This window comes from Pollicipes pollicipes, unplaced genomic scaffold, assembly GCF_011947565.3.
Source record: "Pollicipes pollicipes isolate AB1234 unplaced genomic scaffold, Ppol_2.1 Scaffold_5724;HRSCAF=6776_pilon_pilon_pilon, whole genome shotgun sequence".
In the NCBI taxonomy this organism is placed as follows: Eukaryota; Metazoa; Arthropoda; class Thecostraca; order Pollicipedomorpha; family Pollicipedidae; genus Pollicipes; species Pollicipes pollicipes.
In genome coordinates this window covers 48,589,113-48,611,384 of record NW_023596746.1, presented here as the reverse complement: position 1 = coordinate 48,611,384, position 22,272 = coordinate 48,589,113, and the positions used below count along the sequence as shown (strand labels likewise).

General features: G+C 62.5%; 1 protein-coding gene across 2 annotated transcripts in view; it reads left to right on the top strand.

Moving 5' to 3' along the window:
• Positions 1-4,204: 4,204 nt before the first annotated feature.
• LOC119103872 (syntaxin-binding protein 5) overlaps positions 4,205-22,272 on the top strand; it is a 29,272-nt gene continuing 11,204 nt past the window's right edge. For both annotated transcript variants that reach the window (XM_037227548.1, XM_037227547.1), the window contains exons 1-8: positions 4,205-4,580; positions 13,703-13,789; positions 14,418-14,523; positions 15,245-15,382; positions 15,902-16,021; positions 16,367-16,515; positions 16,822-16,996; positions 18,975-19,071. In XM_037227548.1, coding sequence (XP_037083443.1) covers positions 4,477-4,580; positions 13,703-13,789; positions 14,418-14,523; positions 15,245-15,382; positions 15,902-16,021; positions 16,367-16,515; positions 16,822-16,996; positions 18,975-19,071 — 976 coding nt within the window. In that variant the 5' untranslated portion in view covers positions 4,205-4,476. The remainder of the gene's footprint in view (positions 4,581-13,702; positions 13,790-14,417; positions 14,524-15,244; positions 15,383-15,901; positions 16,022-16,366; positions 16,516-16,821; positions 16,997-18,974; positions 19,072-22,272) is intronic.

Sequence of the window (22,272 nt, the reverse complement as noted above, 5' to 3'; positions counted from 1 at the left end):
GTGAACTGACGCGGAGGCAGGGCACCTGTGAACTGACGCGGAGGCAGGGCGCCCGTGAACTGACGCGGAGCGTTTTGAACGGAGCACAGGTACCGTGTCTGAGAAAGGGTTAGCCTTCATCACAACGAGGGCATGTATCAGTGCTCACCGCACTTGGTCCAAGCGGCCCCGCGTTCTTTCGGGCCTCTGACCCGCTCTACAGTTAGTTATGCGGCGCGGACTACGTGGAGCATTAGGTAGAGCGTACAGAGCACAGACGCTGGATCGTCGCCATGGCCCTGGCACGCTAGCGAGGGAGTATGAAGCATGAAGAAGAGGAGTGTTGCTTTTATCTTGTCCGTCGCATTCGTAACACGGATGCGTAAGCCCGCTGCAGTGCTGCTTCACAAAACTGTCCGATTGGTCGTTAGCCGAGGACACGCCCACTTTGAGCCTGGGTCGTGGGAAGACTTGAGCGCCGGTTCCCACACGATGACATCCTGTTGCACACGACCCAGTGCTGCAGCTGTCGGAGTTGGAGCGAGAGTGGCCTGGCCGAGCGAGCTTGCCGCGGGAATGTCTCGGTTACGGGAGTTCGTTTAGCCTTCTGGACTTCGTTGAATGCTTTGGGCGCCGTCGCGCACGCCTTAACTTTGCTGGAGTGGTTTGCGGTCGTAGGGGAGGTGGATGGGGGCGGCGGCGAGAGGCTATAACTGCCGACTGAGGAGAGGTGGCGGCACGAACGTCTCCCGCGGGATGGCGGGCGGCGGCGCGCGGGTCGAGACCGTGGTCGCCGATATCGGGACAGCTCGCTCCCCTGGCACGTGGGCTCACACCCACACGAAATGAGAGTCACGGGTCGACCCGTACGGACGGGCCTCAGCCAGTCAGGTTTGTAGTAGAAGTATGACTAGTAATTGGGTTTTGAGGGTGCATCAACTGTGGTGATTCCTTGCTGCCAATCAGGTTTTAAGTGCGCTTGTGCGTTGAATTGGAGTGGGTTGTTTTCGGGTCATGACGTCGGCGAGCCGACTTGGGCCTGCTGGTAGGTACGCAGACGAAGCTCACTGCATGTGGTGTGGCTTCATTGCTAATGGCTTCACACCATCAGGGCGAAGAACGGAATCAGACCGATAACAATGGTCGGCACTTCGTAAGTCCACGGGTGACACAACTTATTTAGACACGAACCGTATTGCAGCTGTCAACAATTTCACTGTACATGTCACTGCTCTGCGACTTGCAGCCTTAGACCGTCGTATACCGACACTGGGTACATAGTCCCTCAGCTCGAGCTCCAGGTGAACGTTGGTGACATTTTCGTCCCGCTATTTAAACCAACGAAGTTGGTTTTTACCTGGGGGTAAAACGCTTGCTTCATCTAACGCATTTTGTCTCGGCCGAACCGTCAAAATTGCATACAGTTTTTGGTAGTTATTGCCGGAAACACGCACACCTTGCCAGTGACAGCCACCATGGCATGACCTGCCACCGACAGCCACCATGGCCTGCCCTGCCAGTGACAGCCACCATGACAAACCCTGCCAGTGACAGCCACCATGGCATACCCTGCCAGTGACAGCCACCATGACATACCCTGCCAGTGACAGCCACCATGACATACCCTGCCAGCGACAGCCACCATGACAAATTCTGCCAGTGACAGCCGCGACGGCGCCACTGTCGTCCCGGCGCCATCCACGTCGCACATTGGTATGCATTCGCACGGCAGCCCTGATGGGCCGGCCATTTTTGACGCGGTGTTAAACGCTGCGCGATATCCGGCAGTGAGTGCCGACGTCAGCGCCGTCTGCCTGTCACCGGTGCGACGCGAGGTGCGACGCGAGTGGGCGCCGGCGGCCCGCCGTCGGCACGCCCTGACGCCGGCAGAGGAGCACCTCCAGCCAGCCTCAGTCGGTTTTCGCCGCCGTCCGTCTGCGCCATGTAGCCGGGATCCGGCGGCCGCCGCGGGCGAGTGCTGGTGGGCTGCGCCGTGCGGCGGCGGGCGGTCTTCAGGCCGTCTCCACCCGACGACGGGCGGTCTTCAGACCACCTCCGCCCGACGGTGGGCGGTCTTCAGGTTGTCTCCGTCCGCAGGCCGTGTCCGGCTGTCGGCGGGCGGTCTTCAGACCACCTCCGCCCGACGGCGGGCGGTCTTCAGGCCATCTCCGCCCGACAGGGGGCGGTCTTCAGGCCGTCTCCGGTCGTCGGCGGGCGGTCTTCAGGCTGTCTCCGGCCGGTGGTGGACGGTCTTCAGGCCATCTCCGCTCGACGGTGGGCGGTCTTCAGGCCGTCTCCGGTCGTCGGCGGGCGGTCTTCAGGCTGTCTCCGGCCGGTGGTGGACGGTCTTCAGGCCATCTCCGCTCGACGGTGGGCGGTCATCAAGCCGTCTCCGCCCGACGGCAGGCGGTCATCAGACCATCTCCGCCCGACGGCGGGCGGTCATCAGACCATCTCCGCCGACGGGCGGTCTTCAGACCATCTCCGCCCGACGGCGGGCGGTCTTCAGCCCGTGTCCGGCCGTCGGCGGGCGGTCTTCAGGCCGTGTCCGGCCGTCGGCGGGCGGTCTTCAGGCCGTCTCCACCCGACGACAGGCGGTCTTCAGGCCGTGTCCGGCCGTCGGCGGGCGGTCTTCAGGTCGTCTCCGGTCGTCGGCGGGCGGTCTTCACGCTGTCTCCGGCCGGTGGTGGACGGTCTCCAGGCCTTCTCCGCCCAACGGCGGGCGGTCTTCAGGCTGTCTTCGGCCGTCGGCGGGCGGTCTTCAGGCCGTCTCCGGCCGTTGGCGGACGGTCTTTAGGCTGTCTCCGGCCGGTGGCGCGAGCGGTACGTTGCAACGCTGGGCGTGTGGACTGCCGGCGGCTGGAGCGGCGGTGGCGGGCGGCGCGGAGGACTGCTCCGGGCCACTGCGACCGCTCTGTGGGCCACAGGCGCCGGCCGAAACTCGACTGAGGTGACGTCACCGGTCACAGTTGGATACATTGGAGCTGCCACGGAACCCCAGCCACCAGCGTGTCTCACAAACTACACCGCACAAATAGATATTGTCATAGCTGATTTGGAATAAGACACTGAGTAATGGTGACCTGGCTGTACTGAAAACAGGAGCTTCGGTGGCTGAAGTTTGGCTCCACCTGCCGCAGGAGTTCCGCTTGTCTTCCCCCCCCCCCCCCGGCCGTCGGGTCGGGACCGGCATTCCAGGGGGACGGCTAGCCACCGTCTCATTGCTGACCTGTGTGGCCGTCAGAGCGAGAACAGTGGGACGCGTTCACACGTGTGCGGTCCGGCAGATCGAGGCGCGGGGAAGGCGCTTGTGTCTGGCCGTCAGTGAGGTCAAATGCCGGCCCGGGGCTCCAGTTGTGCCTCGCTTATGACACCGTCAGCTTTGGCCCGCTGCGGCACGCTGGTGCTCGACGGACGGGTGTAATCGCCGCACTGGGAGGAGGCGCAACAAGCGCATCCTGTCACGTGGGCCAGGATGTACTTGTTCTTCTCATTAGTGGTAAAATGACCACTGTTGTATGTTTTCGATAAAAACATCAACTCGGGCCAGCTGGTCGGCTGATCACTGGGACGCGATCACGTGATCACACGCACAAAAACCTCCAGACGCCTGTGACAGCTGGAATGTGCTTTGAAATGCTTGCGTGCCCGACTTCCGCGGAACCAGTGTCTGGTCTTACCTTTAACACCCCCACTGGGAAATGGCGGAAAGGTCAGCATTTCTGCACTTCAGTAGAACTGAAATGTTAAGCGGCCGGGCAAGGTTGTGCGAACGCGTCCCTCGGCGTTACCTCGGAATAGATTTGGCTATTCTTACACCCGGTCTCCGACGGTGATTGTATTCGGGGCCGAGTGCTCCCCGGCCGGCCACCAGACAGCCAAGGCCACGAACGGCTCTGTCGGTCTGTTTGTATCGTAGGATTACTCAAGGTTGCGACCGAATGGAGATTGTTATCTGATTGCGTTATCGAATCGAATGTCAATCGCTCTGCGGCTATAAACGCAGATGATTGGCGACGAGATTGATTACGTTTTTTTTTTCTTTTACACAGCGGAAGTGAGCACTAGTATGCTGACCGCCCGCTGCGCGTCGAGTTGTTGGAATCAGATGCCTGGCGAATATGCGAATACCTGTGCCGACCACATTTGAGTTCAGGTTTTTCAGTGACCGAAATGCACACCATAGTTCCAAGACTCGAGGCTAGCTACTTTATCACGCACCCACGCTTTGTGCCACTATGCTGAGTTGGATGTGTGCTGCCAGGTTCCGTGCACTCTCTTGCCGTAGGTCGGCTCTGAGCAGCGGCACTGTCTCGGTGAGCCTGCTGTCGGCCAGGTTGCCTCCGTCGCCGTCATGTCGTGCGCCCGTCTGAGCGGCGCGTCTCGCCGCCGGCAGAGTTCCAGGACCCGTACGGCATCGTGGTGCTGCTGCAGAACGACCTGGTGGTGGTGGACCTGACGTCTCCTGGCTACCCGTGCTTCGAGAACCCGTACCCGATGGACCTGCACGGCTCGGCGGTCACCTGCTGCACCTACCTGGCCGACTGTCCCGGCGACCTGGTGCCGGCCCTCTACAGTGTCGGCACCGCCAAACAGAACAGGTCAGCCGAACAGGGCAGGCCGGGCCGGCCAACCGCGCCCGCCGCCCGCCGCCCGCCGCCCGCCGCCCGCCGCCCGCCCTGCACGGCGTCGGCGGCACCAGCCGGACAGGCCGCCGGCCGACAGGCGTCTTGTGTGCGTTTGTGTGATGTGGTCGAAATAGGCGGCCACTGGTCCGGCGCCGTCAGCTGGGTGGCTATCGTCCGTCGCCCGGCGATTTATGGCCCGTTTGTCGCCGCTCAGTTTGTGGCGGTGGCGATCTATGAGATCGCCCGGAGCGTCGCGTCGAATGATGTCGAGTTTGTCTCCGTGGACTGCGGCCTCGGCTTAAGGATGGTCCGTGGCCCAGGGGGTCACCGGGGGTCGGCTAAAAGGACGCACATGGAATCGGTCACCGTGGGCAGGTGACGCACAGGGAGTGAGTTGCCGGGAGTCGGCTCGGGTGATGCGCCGTCTGCAGGCAGACTGCGCGGGCAGCGCCCGCTTAAATCACCCGAGGTCGGTCTTTTTGCGCTCCAGTAAGAAGCGACGGCGCCGGCGTCTCCGCCCGCCCGCTTTCATCATGTCGTCAGTGTTGACTCTGTCGACTTCTTGTGTTTGCCGTCTTTCTCATTAGGTCCTTTCTCCTTCCGCGCGCTGCTCACTCGCACACACACATGCACACCCACGCACGTACGCACGCACGCATACACGTACGCACGCACGCACGCACGCACGCATGCACGCACGCACGCACGCACGCACGCACGCACGCACGCACGCACGCACGCACGCCCCAGAGACGGGCACTGCCACCGGAGCCGGTGCTCGGACCGCGTTTTGTTGGGCGTCGTCGGCCGATAATGACGTGTACTGACGAGCGCGTGTGTCGCGCGCGCGCGCGCGCGCTCCGACCGCGGCGGCATCGATCGGCCTTCCGTTCCGGACCGCTCGGGCCACGTGGCGCCGGGCGGCCGCGCACCTGCCGCGGCCGCCGTCTCCCGGGCGGCAGCGGCTATTTGCAACGCCGGCTGCAGGCGGCACCGACCGACGGCTCCGCTGGCGACAGCCAGCCCGGGCCTGCAGGCGAGGCCGGCGCACTGTGCCCGCCCTTTGTGTCCGCCCCCTGTCTGTGCCTCTGCTGCCCGTGTCCATCCGCCGGAGGACGGGAACTGGGCTCATGTGAGCCCGAGGCTCTCATCAACCGAGACTCTTCTGCCCGAGGCTCTCCTCTGCCGAGACTTTGCCCTACCCCTATCGTATTAGAAGCTCACTTCCCCTATGGTTCGTTGCGTCTCGTCTTGACTCTGTGCACCACTTCTCCTCGGCTCTCTTCCGACAGTTTTTCGGGGCTGCTCGCGTTTCTGGGCCTTTGTGGCCCGGCGCGTTTGTCCGCCGTCTTCCTGGAAGAGGTAATACGACTGCCGCTGACGCTAACAGCGACTAGCCACCTCAGGGACCTGGCTGGCTGATGACCCAGCCGGAGAGCACCACTCCTGGACGGCCATTGTCGTGTGCGGCCGTCATTCCCCACGCGCTCATCAGTGCGACGCTTCCGTCATTGCCGCTTACGTTCGCCTGTCCGGCCTGTCTGCGTATCCATCCTGCGTGCGGCCACCTGTGTCCGGTGTGTCCGGGCTGCGTGTGACCGCCCGTCTCGCGCCACAGTGGCCGGGCCGTCAGCCGCGCACGAGCCTGCCATCGAGCGGCAGCACGCTGTCCGGGCGGGCCGCACGCTCGCACGGGCGGTGGGACCGTCCGGCCGCCCGTGGCGGCGACCGCCGGCCAGCTGTTCTGGTTGGCTGAAGAGTTGGGCCTTTGTGTCGAGTTCTCAGTGTCGAGTTTTCAGGAAACTGAGTTCGGAATAGTGGCTGAAAGTCTGGCCTAATCCCCGGGATATGACCCGCTCAAGCTCCTCCGCCGTCTTGGCTTCATTAGTTTTCGGTCTTTCGCCGGTCGTTGGTAGGTGTTCCAAGTCGCGGTCGCGTCGCGTGAAGGCTTCGTGAGGTTTTGATGCCTCGTTTGGTACGACGTGACGCATACGCGATGATGATGGTACACCCGATCGGTGGCAGACACGGCCGCGCCGCCATGTTGCTGGTGTGCGCGGCTGAATGCCACCGCGCCCGGCTCCGATGACACCGTCTGGCGTGAGGTGACACCGTCTGGCGTGAGGTAACACCGTCTGGCGTGAGGTAACACCGTCTGGCGTGAGGTAACACCGTGTGGCGTGTGGTGACACCGTCTGGCATGAGATGGCACCGTCTGGCGTGATGTAACACTGTCTGGCGTGAAGTAACACCGTCTGGCGTGTGGTGACATCGTCTGGCGTGAGATGACACCGCCTGATGTGAGGTGACACCGTCTGGCGTGAGGGTGACACCGTCTGGCGTGAGGTGACACCGTCTGGCGTGAGATGACATCGCCTGGCGTTAGGTGATGCTGTCTGGTGTCAGCCGAGACGACACCTGTGGCGCCGGGTGCAGTTCAAACAGCGGCCGCGCCGCGCCGCCGCCGGCCGACGGCGCCGCACGGAACTGGCTGGCTCTGATGGCGCAGCTAAGGAGAGTAATCGCCGCTCTGTCGCGATGCCGTGCGCCCGCTCGGCGTTATGAAAAGTTTGACGCGCCGTAAAATGGACGTTCTGCGCCGGCGGGTTATAATTGGGAAAGTGTCCCGGGGGCCGCCAGTCGTAATGGACTAAACGCTTTTGAGCGCGGCCTGCTATGGTGCGTGACATCGCTTTAATTCCTCGCAGCCAACTCGTTCGGGCGGCATCGAAGTTCGACCCAAACGACTGAGGTCTTCTGAGCGGCTCCCCACGGTGGCTGATTTTGATTTGGACAGGAGAGTTCTGTTGAACGCCTGAAGAACTTGAGGCGATCTGGGCTGTGCTATTTCGGGCTTGCAATCGAAAATCCACCGAATAGGAAGGTGCTTTGGCGATCTTATCGCGCTGTTTTTACAAATTGAGATTGCATTCCTTTTTCTCGTTTTTCCCATTCGTACTCATGCTCTTAACACCCAAGTGCCTCATTGCGTTAAAGGGGCCTACCTGCAACTTGCGGAAATAGCAATGTACCCGTATTTCAGCGTCCTTGTCCGCCCTTCTCCCCACGTGACCCAGCAGCAACCCTGACAGTTCTGTAGCAGACCGCCGCTTGGCCTCGACTTCCAGCGCCATGTCGCCTTCCGCTGCATCTGTGGAGGACCGGTCCTCACACGATGTCAGTAGTCGGAATACGGCGTCTTTCAACGCCACCATCTTCTGTTTGAATCAGCGGCTCTTGTCGCCACGCCTGGGTGAGGCCGACATGAGAGCGGGCAGCGACTGAGCTACCGCGTCGCTCCGTTCTGCGCGATTATCTCGATGTCATTCTGCCCCCGTGTCTGCGTGGCCCCGTGAGCAAGTGCTGTCGCCTGTTTTTAATTGCGTCGTTCCGCCGCGTTCTGAAGCTTTACTGGCGCTGAGGGGTGCGCTCCGTAGATTGTGACATTTGCTGGTCGGGTCTTGTTACCATCCGGTGGGAAACACGCTCAGCAGGAGACGGAGGCTGTTGGCGCCCCCCCCCCCCCCCCCCCCGAAACGAGTGGATGGATAGCTCGGGCCGGCCGGCGGCGAAGGCCGAGCCTTGGCCCTACTCTGCTGGCGGCCCGGCCGGAAATGGCCTATTTATGCCGCTAATGACTCCATTACGGGCGCGATCGTTACAAATAGGTGCCGCCCGAGCGGCTAGGGTCTGGAACTGCGTTCCCCTCTGATTAGAACGCCGGCATAAAAGTTCCGCTGTGCCGGTGACTTACGCTAGATATGCTTCCATTGGCCTCGGCTGAGTCCCCTATGTGAGTCGCCCAGGAGCTGTCTGTACTCCCGGTCACCCAGCCGTCTATGCTCTCGATCACCCAGCCGTCCCCACCTCCGGTCACACCGTCGTCCTCACTTCCGGCCGCCCAGTCGTTCTCACTCCTGGCCACCCTGGTGCCCTCACTCCCGACCACCCAGTCGTTCTCATTCCCGGTCACCCTGGTGCCCTCCCGGCCACCCAGTCGTTCTCACTCCTGGCCACCCTGGTGCCCTCACTCCCGGCCACCCAGTCGTTCTCATTCCCGGTCACCCAGCCGTCCTCAATCCTGGTGACTCGGGCGTCTATTTGCATTCGCTCGAGGGGGGGGGGGGGGGGGAGGCGGAGGCGAAATAAATGGTGCCAGCTCCCTGGCCGGCGAGGCCCACGCTCGCCAAACGGAGAAACGGCGAGACGATTTCACTGAGAATCGCCGTGATGAGAACGATGTTTTTCTGGGAGTGGAGGCCGGCTGCGGGCAGAAATCGCCAGCGATTCCCGCTTGATTCGGGTGATCCCGCAGTGGCCAGCGGCCTGAAGCGTGGACGATGCCGTTTTTCCAGCGTCGATGTTCCGTGCTTCGGTCCGCACGGCGCCAGCGGGCTGGCGGGCTGTGAACCGCGCATCCACTCCTTGTTGAAAACGTTCGGAACCTACTTACAGCAAACGTGGCGTCCATCGTCCCAGAGCTACTCCCTCAGTACCCCGACATATTCTGTTGGCTGCAAACACGTCCATATATTTTTCTGAAACTCCGTCTAATGGTATTTTGTCACCTGTTCTTTCGGCCACACTGCCGTTCTGCTGAATTGCACGTTCAAATGCATATTCTTCAGTAGCCGAGATCTTACGCATCATCATCCGCTATTTTGAAGGATCATGTTCCTGTTGCAAAGAGCGTGACTGAAGGTCAGCTGCGCGTGTCGCTGGTCCCCCTGCTTAAGACCATCGAATAGCCACCGCCTTCGCACTCAGCTGTGACGGGTGTTCGCGGACCGTGGAGCGCCCGGTGCCAGGACCGGGAGAGGCGTCTCCGCTTCAGTGTCCGATGATCAACCGCTAAGGGATTGGGTCTAGCTGAGGAGGTCTGCAGTCTTACCTTTTTTGGGGACAGTCGACAATTATTTTGCTGAGAACCGTTGTTGCGATCCGACAGATCCGGCAGATCCAAACGCCTGAAATATTGGCATGTTTGCGCCTGATCTTTGTCCTCAACGCTATGGCGTACAACGCGGACAAAAATGAACTGGTGCTTGTCCTCCAGAGGGCCCGTGCTAGAGCCACCACTCGTGCTAGAGCCTACACCTCAATAATGCCGTGTTGGTGGCAGATGAAACATTCTGCCAAGGCTATAGAAGCAATCAACACTTCATTCTGCCACGTGCAATTGGAGACCGCAAGATCCGCACTGGAAATCTCCGTGGTGCTGGGACCAGACCGTAGCAGCATGACTAAAATGCAGATAAGCTAGTAAGCGAAGAACGAAGTTTTGACACTGCTATTACTCTTGAGCTGTTATTTAAATCTTGAAGTGTTCTTGCCACTTGGCCAATTGCAGTTAATGGATAGACAAAACTGTGCCCATGTCACAGACATGAACCACTTTTCCGCAAGGTCGTGATACTTAGCTGTATAATTAAAGCAAAAGTGATGTCGCCTATATGTCATGGCTTGTATCACCACGGTCAGTAAAATGCCCAGAACATGTGATCATTGTGAAGACCGAGAGGATTTCCGGCATCCATAATGGTGAAGTCAGTGATAAAAATGCTATGAAATGGCATTACTGATCGCTGCTGATTACTACACTGAGTAAAGATTGTTCATGCGAAGCTGGATGGAACTGAGAAATTGATGAGATTCCTCAGTGGAGCGAGGTAACCAACCACTGAACTGCGAGCACATACGAAACAAAACATCGAGTCGAGGTTTCCTCATTGTGGCATATAATTCCTTCAACTAGCAAAATTCTCACAATGTATCATTTGCTGAAACAATCAACACCCTAATGCAAGAATGCTTATGAAACGACGTCACATCTAATGGTGAACTGTCCAGCCATTGACCGGGATCCCAGTGCTTTCCAAAGAGACAGTTGGGAACATCTGGCGGCCAAACTTATGCATACCAGAACTTTTTTGGGATTTGTACCGACAGAAATTATGTTCTCACCTTGTCTTGGTCGCTATGCAAAACCTTTATTTGCAAACAAAGTAAGCGTGAAGGCGACCCGACCGTGGCCTTATTTTTGTTGCATGTGTGTCTGTCCGAGAGTACAACCGTGGGCTTATGCTGCGAATGGAAGGTCCGACCGGCTCGTGGTATTGCGGAGCACCACAGAAAAGATGAGAGCGTTGGGGGCGAATTGAGTTATGACAGCTCATGAATCATGTGCTGTTCGTTTTGCTTGTGTTTGAGAAATAAGCATCTGAAAAAGGTCATCATCATCTTGAAGAGTCATCATCTACACTTCGCAACATTATTGCGCAGATAATGTACAGCTCCTCGCAAAAGGGCACCCAAAAGGTCAGTTGGGCTTTTCGCTGCTTTCATGTATATATATATATATATATATATATATATATATATATATATATATATATATATATAATATGCGCTGCACTCGACAACATTTTTTCCACATGCCCAAGTTACTAGTTCTAGCCTTGTTGTAGAGGCTGGGATTAGAACAGCAGGAAATGCCGTCTTACCCTAGCACGTACATATGTTTTCCTTGTTTCCCGCAAAATGTGTCGTTTTGAGCCTCTAAGCGTGCTCGATAAAGTACGTACTGGCGAGGTGCGCGGTGCCCTCCAGTCGGAAATTGCACGCACCCTTGACTAGCCGATGCGGTACGGCTTCTGCGCGGTCCAGCCAAGCGCGACCTACCAATGAGAGCGGACAGCAGCCTTGTCGGGAAATATCAGGGCTTATTTTAACATCTGAAGCGCACTGTGTTGAAAAACCACGGCTTTGGGCTACACGTGACAGACTATGAGGACCTAACAGACACAATAGTTGCATTTCCAATATTGTTTGGGCGTGCAAATGCCTTACATGGTAGCCTAGATGCCAAGGCGAACAGACCCAGCGGGTTTTAGTCATTTGTAGCAGGCTTTTGAATAGGTATTTGAAGAAATAGCCGTTGGTGGATCCAGCAGAAAACGGTGGGGCTTGGCCCGAATGGTCAGTAGTTTGGGATGCGCGGCGGCAGACATTAAATTAAAGGCATGCGTTGAGACGAGCAGTGTGTTGGGTGATCCTATGCGCTTGGCGGCATGGACACGCTAAAAAAGATGCTGCCGCCTGATGTATCAGCCACTGACTGAAGATATGAAGCATGACACCAAATTGACAATGCTATAGCAGCAAAGCTAGTCAAGCAGCCTGTGAGAGGAAAACGCTTCCAATTAGAAATTTAAGAAGAAAAACAGCAGACGTTTGAATGAAGTGCGTATTTGGAATCGCTAAAGACTGAGATGATGGATGGAGAGCTGCGTGTTCGCTGTACGTACATTGCGGCCTTGTGCGTCCACCCTGTCCCGTCCCTCGGTCGGAGCACAGCGCTGCTGCCTGGCTCGCACGCCGCGGCTGGGCACCATGGCTGCCCCGCATCTCCCGGGCCGAGAGTGCCCCGGGCAGTGCGGCCGCACGCGCCGTCGGCCATGACGCTGCTGGCTTCCGCGGCTCATCTCCTGTGTGGTGCTGCATCGATCGGCGCGTACGCACTATTGCCAGGCGGCGGCGGCGGCGGCGGCGCCTCGTCACGCTGTCTTCAGTGTCGACGAAATTGCCGTCGGCGGCAGCCCGTCATCGGCACGCGCCGCCGCCGGCTCATGTCGGGCTGTGCTGAGCGCGGCTCGCCTGCGGCGCGGGACGAGCCCGTGGCGACGGCAGCCACCCGGCGCCGGGGCGCGGCCTCGCGCCGCCGCCGCCGAGAGCGCCTGTCAATAGGGATCGGCTGATGCGCGAGCGATGGGCAGGGACGCTGCCGACGCGGCGCGCCGTTAATGGAGGGTTGGTGGGCCCGGTCTGAACGTAGCGCGGTGGCCGGCGCGCTGTAACGCGCCTTGGACGGGTCGGAGAAGCCGGGAACCGTCGGCTGTCTCGGCAAAGCCGGGAGCCTGCGGACGTCTTTGGGGAGGCTGAGGAGCATGTGCACGCCCCGGGGAGGCCGGGAAGTCTGGAGGGGCCGGTCCGGTGCGGTCCGCTCGGCTGTGCAGGCGCCGGCGGTCCTGTCGCCGGGACCGTGCGCGGACGGTCGGCGGTGGCGTCCGTGCGTGGCGGCGCCTGGCGCTCCAAAGTGCCGCTGTCGGCAGCGCACCACTCACGGCTGTAATCGGATCGGCCCGCCGCCGCCGCTGCCGCCGCCGGCTATCTCTCGCTGCCCTGCCGGTGTGGTGATGGTGTCGGCTGCCCAGCTGCCGGGAGGCGGGAGTGGCGCCGCCGCTGGCCGTCTCTCGCTGCCCTGCCTGGGTGGTGGTGGTGTCGGCTCCGCAGCTGCGGGGAGGCGGGGGAGCGACGCCGCCGCTGGCCTTCCCTGTTCTGTCGGAGTGGTGGTGGTGTCGGCTCCCCAGCTGCGGGGAGGCGGGGGAGCGACGCCGCCGTTGGCCCACTCTCCCTGTTCTGTCGGAGTGGTGATGGTGTCGGCTCCCCAGCTGCGGAGAGGCGGGGGAGCGACGCCGCCGTTGGCCCACTCTCCCTGTTCTGTCGGAGTGGTGATGGTGTCGGCTCCCCAGCTGCGAGGGAAGCGGCGCGGCCACGTGGCGGCCGGACCCCGCGCCGCAATAGGAAGGGCTCACGGCCTGGGCTGGGCTGATTGGTCCGCGCCGGACTATTGACTGCGTTCGGTGGCGTCCTTCAGAGTGGAGTCCCGATAAAGCTAGGAGCTGTGCTATGTGATTTTTATACCTCATTTAGCATCCCACACCTGAGGTGGTAGCGCTCAGCAGTACGGCCAGAACCTAGACTAGACGGGCCGCAGAAGTTTGTGATCTTGAAAACCCGGTTGGTGTAGTATTAGTCGTTTAACGAAGTTCTGCGGCGCGAAATGTTGCTAAGCATTGTTAAAACGTCTTCGAAAATCCTCTGATATTAAGGTCTTGGTCGACCTTTAATGCACTGATGGTTTCACATATGCTTCGTTGAGAAAACAAACCACGGAAATGGTGGCCCAATTCTCGTAGAGTCGTAAATGCTCGTGTCCAAATTCTCGAAGCGATCGGAACGCTCTCAAACGCATCACATTGCTCCCAGTGGGAATGATGTGCCTGGTTATCGACGTGTCGTCGCCCCTGCCACAGGACCGGCTTCAGTGAGAAGGAGTGGCCGATCACGGGAGGCAGCTGGGGCACCGGAGGCAACAGCTACCCGGAGATCGTCATCACCGGGTAGGCGTGTCGGCCGGGCGTCTCCAGCCCGCCCGGCGTCCTCGTGGGACCGACTTGTCACGTGACTCTTGCTAGTGACCGACGGCTCTCTTGCTATCCGGATCTCGACTGATCGATGCCCTAGCGTTTCTGACGCTGGATCTAAACGGCCATTTGGGCTCGTTATCGGAGCTCCGAAAGACGTCAGAACATACGCCCCACTTTTGCTCAAACCCGGCTTATATGCTGCTCACATGCTGCGTGATGAGGCGCTGTGGCCGGTTTGGTGGTCTGCTGACCTGTGTGTGAATGCTGTTTGTGGGCGTACGTCAGCGTGCGCCGGCGCCGCACGGGGGCAGCGGAGGGGTTGGCCGTGGTCAGGAAAGCGCGGCCCAGCTGGGTGCTGATAGTGTAGTGGTTAACGCGTCGGCGTTAACCACTGCGCGTCTGGGAAACCAGAAGTACTGGGTTCGATTCCCCACGGTGCCAGACCTTCCCGCCAGGGTGAGAGGCAGGCGACGCCATATAGCCTCAGCAGCTGAGTGCGTGGTAAAGCCCCAGTGACACATAAACACACACAGAACGCGGCCCGGGGTCGGGAGGACGCGACCCAGGGTCTCACGCCCAGGCTCGCGCCGCTCGCCGCCAGGCACGCCGACGGCAGCGTCAAGTTCTGGGATGCGACAGCCGTCACCCTGCAGGTGCTCTACAAACTGAAGACATCCCGCGTTCTGGAGAAGCAGCGCCGCTCCCAGGTACGACACAGACCGCAGGTGGAGCTCCGCCCGCGGCTGCGGTGCGGTCGCTTGTACGTGCGACACGGCTCGCAGGTACGGAACCGCCCGCGGACCCGCTCGCAGGCAGGGCGCGGCTCCGCAGGTATGGCTGCGTAGGCAGGTGCAACACGGTTGTCAGGTGTGGCAGTGCGTGTGTTGTTTTCTCCCTGGCATGCTACAGCCTCCGACGTTTTCAGACTTGCTGATTGCATTGTTATTTTGCTCAGACCGACTGCGGCGTCTCCACCTGCTCCGCGAACTTACCTCATTAGATAAACTAACCGGGAAATGGAATTTGACCCATGTGTAGTCATATTGTCGGCGTCCTTTGTGGTGCAATATAAATTGAAGCTGTTGCTGGGAAGCACAAAGACACGGCAACTGTCGCTGTGGCTTCTGAGTGAACTCGTCTTTGTTTATTCATGTGAAGCGCTGTCGTCCATGATGCAAAGTGGTGCCTGCGTTGTTGTAAGGAAACACCGGCGTTTCATTGCGTTCGTGGCCTCTCCCGTGTTCGGAATGTGCTGCAATGCGATTGTGAGGGCTGTTGCAGCGGGACGGCTGTCGCTGTTCGGTGGTGGCGCCCGTCACATTTAGAGAGTAACCACTAGCACCCGGTGCTGACGAGCGCGGTCGGCGGTCTCCCGCGTCTCGGGCGGTTCTGACCCGTGTGCTGACGCCCAGCCTCGCTGCGCCGCAGGACGGCGAGGCCGAGGACCAGCTGGCCGTGCAGCAGGTGGTCATCTGCCCCGAGAGCCGGCAGCTGGCCGTGGCCGGCGCCTCCTCCTACGTCATCCACTTCCGCTTCAGCAAGCACGAGAAAACATCCGAAATCCCGGTTAGTTGGGCTTCGAGCAGACGCCCGGATGTACCGCCTCTCGTCACTTGGTCAATGCATGCACTGATCGGCGTGTGTTGAGTCTGTTTTTCCACATGGGTGGCAACCGTGTTTGATAAAATTGTGAATGGTACTTTTGCTTCACCGGTGCGTGTCGTACGCTTTTAACAGTGAAAGCACTTGACGTACTGGAATGGGGCAGGTACCTGGCCAAAGACTTAGCCCCTGTCCACATCTACATCTGACATCCCCGCCCGTTCGCTATGCACGTACAGCGCCAGTGTCGATGACCTGGCCAAAGACTTAACCCCTGTCCACATCCATATCTGACGTCCCGCCCGTTCGCTATGCACGTACAGCGCCAGTGTCGATGACCTGACCAAAGACTTAACCCCTGTCCACATCCATATCTGACATCCCCGCCCGTTCGCTATGTACGTACAGCGCCAGTGTCGATGGTGACGCGCTGACGGCGAGGCGCGCGCTCTCGTGTGACGCCGCCGCCGCTCGTGCCGCCAGTGTCTGGAGATTCCGATCGTGTACGAGGCGTACGGCGATCCGGACCGGGCCTCGCCGGACGGCGAGACCTCGTCCACGCTGCGACCCGCCAACTCCATCATCGGTGACAACGGCAGAAAGGTGCGGCGGCGGCCGACCGGCGCGCTGCTGTCGTCCGCCCTCCCGAGCTGTCCGGTGTTCTCACGCGAGAACTGTCTCACTCAGCTGGGCATTACTCTGCCGCGCTCGCTCACTCTTCCCTGCTGTTTCACTCTGTTGTCGCCATTGTTGCTCGCCCACTGTCGCGAACTCGCACACTCCCGCCTACTCCTGAGCTTCCACACCATTTTGCTCCCTGCCTCTGATATAACCCTCCCCACTCACGTCCGTGCTGATCCTCTCTCGACACGCTTCACTTGCACGTGCGTGCTGAGCTGACCTTGTTTGGGTGACCTGTGTGACCCACGTGACCTGTGACGGGGCCAGGCGGAGCTGACGCTGCCGGTGCGGTGTCGGACGGGGCCGGTGCGCCGGGGGCCCGGCTACCAGGCCGAGCTGGTCTGCGTCACGCCGTCGGTCAACGGCGAGCCGCCCGGCGCCATCAGCAGTCTCGCCATCAACTCCGCCTACGGCCTGTGAGTGCCACTGCGACTCGCCCGGCCGATGTGATGACCGCAACTTCGCCGGGGCCGACACGCCTTTGTACACCTTGAACTCTTGCTGTAGCCTGCCGGTACGCCGTTAACTCGGGATTGCTGCGAGTTTTGAGTTCTCAATTTGCCTTGTCGATGGCGTGCAGATCAACGGGCAATATTTGTGCGAGTGCACCAGGCCTCGTCACACCCGTGAGCCAGACAGCCGGGCGCTGCGCCGGCTGAGCGACCGCCTGACACGCCTGGCGGGGCCGGCGCGTGCTGACGCCGGCTGGCTGGCGGCCGCAGGATGGCTTACGGCAACGAGAGTGGCCTGGTGATCGTCGACACGATGCAGCGGACCTGCCTGCTGAACCTGGGCACGCCGGACCTGTACGGGCCGGCCGACCCGTACCAGCGCGCGCCACGCTCGCCCAAGCAGCGCGCCGACGAGGACCTGGGCCTGTCGCCGGACTCCGAGCAGGTCAGCCGGCGGGCGGCGAGGTCCGGTCCCGCGCTGCCGCCCCCCGGGCGCCTTCATCCGCGCGGCCCAGCCGTGACGCTGATGCAGTGACGCGCTCGCCGCTCAGAAATAGCTAACGGGCGCGCAGCGGCTCATCCCGGCTGCGTTTTATGGGCGGCTGGCTCTGCGGGCCGGACGGCGGCACGTGTGTAAAAGTCGGGCTTTACGTCCGGCGGGCCGGCTGCCCAGTGGGTCGGCGCGGTGACGGGCCGTTTCGCGAGCGCCGCCGCCCAGCCGCCTACATTTGGGAGCGGCCCGGCCCGGCGCCCGGCGGTGGGGGCGTGTCGGCTCCCGCGGGCCCGCCAGCAGCAGCCGCCGCCCGGCGGATTAGTTATACTGGTGACGGAGATGCGCCGCCGCTTGGACAGAAAGCGCCGTCGTCCGCCGTCAACTGAAAATAGGGTGCCGGCGAGTAGGTGTTTGCTTTAAACTCCCATTCGCTTGACATTAAGACTCGTTTTCCGCACCGTTGTCCACCTGATAAATGGCGGACGCGCGCTAGGCTGGCCCTGCCGTGCTGGTCGCTGCTCGCTGCTCGCTGCTCGGCCTGCGCTCACTGCTCCAGGCGGCGGCGGGGCGGCCACTCTGTTCCAGCCCACAAAAGCGCAGCCTGTGTGTCTGGCGGTCCGGCCCCCTGGGAGCGCGCTGTGGGGGCGGGGGCCGGGGCGTGGGCCGATTTACGGTGGCAGGCTGAATTATCCAGGCAGCCCCGGTGCCGGCGAACGGCATCGTCAATAGGTCTCCATAAATACGGAATGTTGGCCAACGTCGCTGCCAAACTGCAGCCATGTCGACAGACGGAGACCAATGCCTGATGGACTGGCTGCGCTGGTCGGCCGGCACCCGATCATGTCGGGGCTAGACTGGTGGCGGGGCTCGTCTGCCGATAGCGGAATGGGATGAGAAGGTCTAGATTATGGCTCTATTTTCACATCGACAACGAACGATCGCCACCTGCTCAAAACATGTCTGGCAGCTGGTTAGAAAGGAAGGCATGTGGAAGCTACATTTTGGCAAGGGCGTGGTGTGTGGGAGCGGGGTTGTCCCGGTGGCCGCGCGGACCTGGCCGGTCGGCAGACGGGCGGCTCTGGCTGGCGCCGCCCGAAACGCTCCGTCACGTCGCTCGCGAACAGGTCGGGCCGGTGAGACGCGGGCTGTGTCTGTGTGAACGGCGGACCCCTGTCGCTGGGTGCGCCCGGGGAGCCTGTGGTCCTTGGCGCCGGCAGCAGCCGGCGGCGGGCGGCGGTGACTTCACGCAGCGCGGAGTGCGCCGGTGGTACCGTGCTGTGATTCCGTCTCCTGTGTGGCTGGGGTGCAGTCGTCGCGCGGCAATCACGGACATAGCGCGGTCTGCTGTCAACTGTTATCATCTCTCCCCGGTGTAGTACGGCGGGGCACCTCATTGACATTGTCTCACTTGCATCTAATGTTCTACCAATGCGAACAAATGCATTGCGTTGAAATGTCGCGGACTTTGGACTGAAGCCCCACATTGGCCGTCTCTTGGGTGTTGAATGTTTCATTGAGCCTGGCGCGTATAGTGCGATTGCTCAAGTGGTCCTGGGCGAACTAAAATGAAGTTTTATAGGATCTCTGGTGGGCGGGTGTGACGTGCTTGTCGCGTTGGTCCCCGTCGCTCTGGCCGAGGCCCATTACACGTAGCAAAACGCCGGTGTGATATTGGCGTGTGTTTGTCAACTGCTGTGACGTACTGTGATTTCGCCGCCTGCTGTCAGTGACACCTATTACTGTTCGTTGTGAGCTGTGCGATGTGGACACGGTCAGTTACAGCCAGCACCAATGTCACCACGGCGCGTGATACAGCCAATACCAATGCCACCACGGTGCGTGACGTGGGGTGTGCTGGCAGCGCCCCGCCGCGTGATGCCGCCTGCCGTGTGGTCCGGTGCGCCACGTGACGCCGCCTGGCTTCCGGCAGATAAACGGGCTGTGCCTGTCGCCGACGGGCGGGAAGCAGCCGGGCGGCGGCAGCGTGTCGCCGCGGCCGCCGGACGCCCGCCGCTCCCGCTCGCAAGGTACCGCTCGCCGCCTGGTCAAGGCGCACAGTGTGATGGAGGAGCCGGCGCCGCCGCCGGCCGCCGGCGCCGGCCCTACGCTGCGGCTGCGGCGCGCCCGACAGTGCAAGAGTTTCGGTACAGCAGGCCTCGGCCGCCCCCACTGGACGTGTGGCTGTGTGCCGACCCTGGCACGTGGGCGCGGCGGCGCCCCGCCTGTCGTGGCTGCCCCTCACCCTGACGCCCGCTCGCTGTGTCCGGCGGTAGCGCCAGTCGCGTGTAGCCGTGTACCCTGTCACTGGCTGTTGTGGCGCCTCCGGCCGGCCCGCTCGCCTTGTCCCTCTCAGCTGTACATATCGATGTGGGCGGGCCCCGGCTCGCCAGTCGCGCCGGAGCTGCCCCGGTCAGCAGGTCGCCACCGCGGCGCCGGCAGCACACCGGCGCCGGCCGAGGAGCCGCCGGCCGCACGCCGCTCGATGTCCCACGGCGCGGACCGGGCCGGGGCGGGCGGCGCGCCGCCGCAGTCCGCCCGGCTCGCACTTGGTGTGCTGTCGCACCTAGCTGTACGCTCGTGGTGGGGGGCAGAACAGGCGTCGGCCACTGCCGAGTAGGGAGCGGCTTCGCGGGCGAGGAGGCAGGTGACCCGTCGCCGCTGACATGGAAGCGGATCGGCCCCGCCCTGGCTCGTCTGTACCCGGCCAATCGTGTCGTCACACGGCAGCCGCGTCCCTGTGGGAACGCCCGTCACGTCCCGTGCGACCTTCAGCCATGTCTGCCGTGTGACACAGCGGTGTGCGGATGCCGCGCCGCCGCCAGCCGGACCGGCGGCGTCCGCCCGGCCGGGCCCGGCCGCGTCGCTCGCCCGTTCGGCCGATGGATCACCGACCGACCGGAATCCAGATGGGGCCCGTTGCAGAGTCGTGTGCATCGGCCGCGCAGCTCTGCCTGGCCAATTCATGGCTGGGCCCGGGGCGATGTGGAACGCACGCGCGGCCCGGCGGCCAACTGGCGTCCCAGCGGCGCCGTTTCGGTCGGCGGTCTCACCTTTTGACCGCCGCTGGGGGCGGTATTGATTGGCCGGCGTCAGGCGGGACCGGTTCACGGCGCGTTAGACAAGCTGGCTCATGGAATGACAGACGAGCGGACCGGGTGTGTCGCAGACGGCTCCAGCAGCGCCGGGAGGGTGTGTGGTAGACGAGTTCAGCAGCGCCGGGAGGGTGTGTGGTAGACGAGTTCAGCAGCGCCGGGAGGGTGTGTGGAAGACGAGTTCAGCAGCGCCGGGAGGGTGTGTGGCAAACGAGTTCAGCAGCGCCAGGAGGGTGTGTGGCAGGCGACTCCGGCAGCGCCGGGCGGGTGTGTGGCAGACGGCTCCAGCAGCACCGGGAGGGTGTGTGGCAGACGGCTCCGGCAGCGCCGGGAGGGTATGTGGCAGACGGCTCCAGCAGCGCCGGGAGGGTGTGTGGCAGACGGCTCCAGCAGCGCCGGGAGGGTGTGTGGCAGACGGCTCCGGCAGCGCCGGGAGTGTGTGTCGCAGACGGCTCCAGCAGCGCCGGGAGGGTGTGTGGCAGACGGCTCCAGCAGCGCCGGGAGGGTGTGTGGCAGGCGGCTCCGGCAGCGCCGGGAGGGTGTGTGGCAGACGGCTCCGGCAGCGCCGGGAGGGTGTGTGGCGGACGGCTCCAGCAGCGCCGGGAGGGTGTGTGGCAGACGGCTCCGGCAGCACCGGGAGGGTGTGTGGCGGACGGCTCCAGCAGCGCCGGGAGGGTGTGTGGCAGACGGCTCCGGCAGCGCCGGGAGGGTGTGTGGCAGACGGCTCCGGCAGCGCCGGGAGGGTGTGTGGCGGACGGCTCCAGCAGCGCCGGGAGGGTGTGTGGCAGACGGCTCCGGCAGCACCGGGAGGGTGTGTGGCGGACGGCTCCAGCAGCGCCGGGAGGGTGTGTGGCAGACGGCTCCGGCAGCGCCGGGAGGGTGTGTGGCAGACGGCTCCGGCAGCGCCGGGAGGGTGTGTGGCAGACGGCTCCAGCAGCGCCGGGAGGGTGTGTGGCGGACGGCTCCGGCAGCGCCGGGAGGGTGTGTGGCGGACGGCTCCAGCAGCGCCGGGAGGGTGTGTGGCAGACGGCTCCGGCAGCGCCGGGAGGGTGTGTGGCAGACGGCTCCGGCAGCGCCGGGAGGGTGTGTGGCAGACGGCTCCAGCAGCGCCGGGAGGGTGTGTGGCAGACGGCTCCGGCAGCGCCGGGGGCGCCGGTCCTCAGGACGTCCGGTCGAGCTGGCCGCCATCGGACGGCCGGTGGGAACGGCTCATGGCTGTCCAGACGAGATGGGGTGTTTGATGGAGCGCCGCGTGGAATGGGTCGAGAAGTGGATCTGGACAGCCGCTCGCTGATCGCACCTTACGATCAGCTGGGCCGGCCGCCGCCAATCTCGCCGTCTCCACGGCGGCGAGCAGTCCCGGCGACCGAGACCGAGTGGTCCGTCTGATGGGGCCAGTGTCCCCGCTCGACCGCCCAGCCGTTGGCTTGATTGGGCTATTGATGCGGGCCGACGACGAGACAGCCGGCCGCTGGCCGCACGACCCGGCACCAGACGCATGGGCCAGCTCGAGACAGCCGGCCGCTGGCCTCACAGCCCGGCACCAGACGCGTGGGTCAGCTCGAGACCGCCGGCCGCTGCCGAAAATGACCGACGCCGCCGGAATGACGACGGCTCGAGCCGGACCGGCGGGGACGAGCGACCGACCTGCGGCCCCCAGCATGGCCGCCCGCGGCGGCAGCGGCGGCGGCAGCGGCAGCAGCAGCCCCGCCGCTTCCAGTGTCCCGGCGTCGGACGGCGTGGACGCCGGCGTGCGGCCGACCCCGCGCCGGCGCCGCCCGGCCGTCGCTCACTGTCGCCTGGCCGGCCTGCAGCGGCGCGGTGTTCTAGTGTCACCGCTGTACATACGGTGTGGCGCCACCGCCGGGCGCTCTCCCGGTGTTTAGCTGCACTACCATCGCTGTTCTCCGTAGGGATCGCGTGTGCTGTACAGTCGCCTGACTCTTGTTTGGCACAGTGTCAATTTAGATCAGTTGGGCCGCCCAGCAATCTCATCCGGCGGGCTCGATATAACGCCCCAAGCCGTCTGCAGGCATCGGCAGCCTGGTCAATACCTCTTCTGAGTCTCCTCAGCTATAGCCACCTTCTCAGGCTGTCATGCCGCCCCGTGAAGCATGCAATCTAGACCGTCAGTGT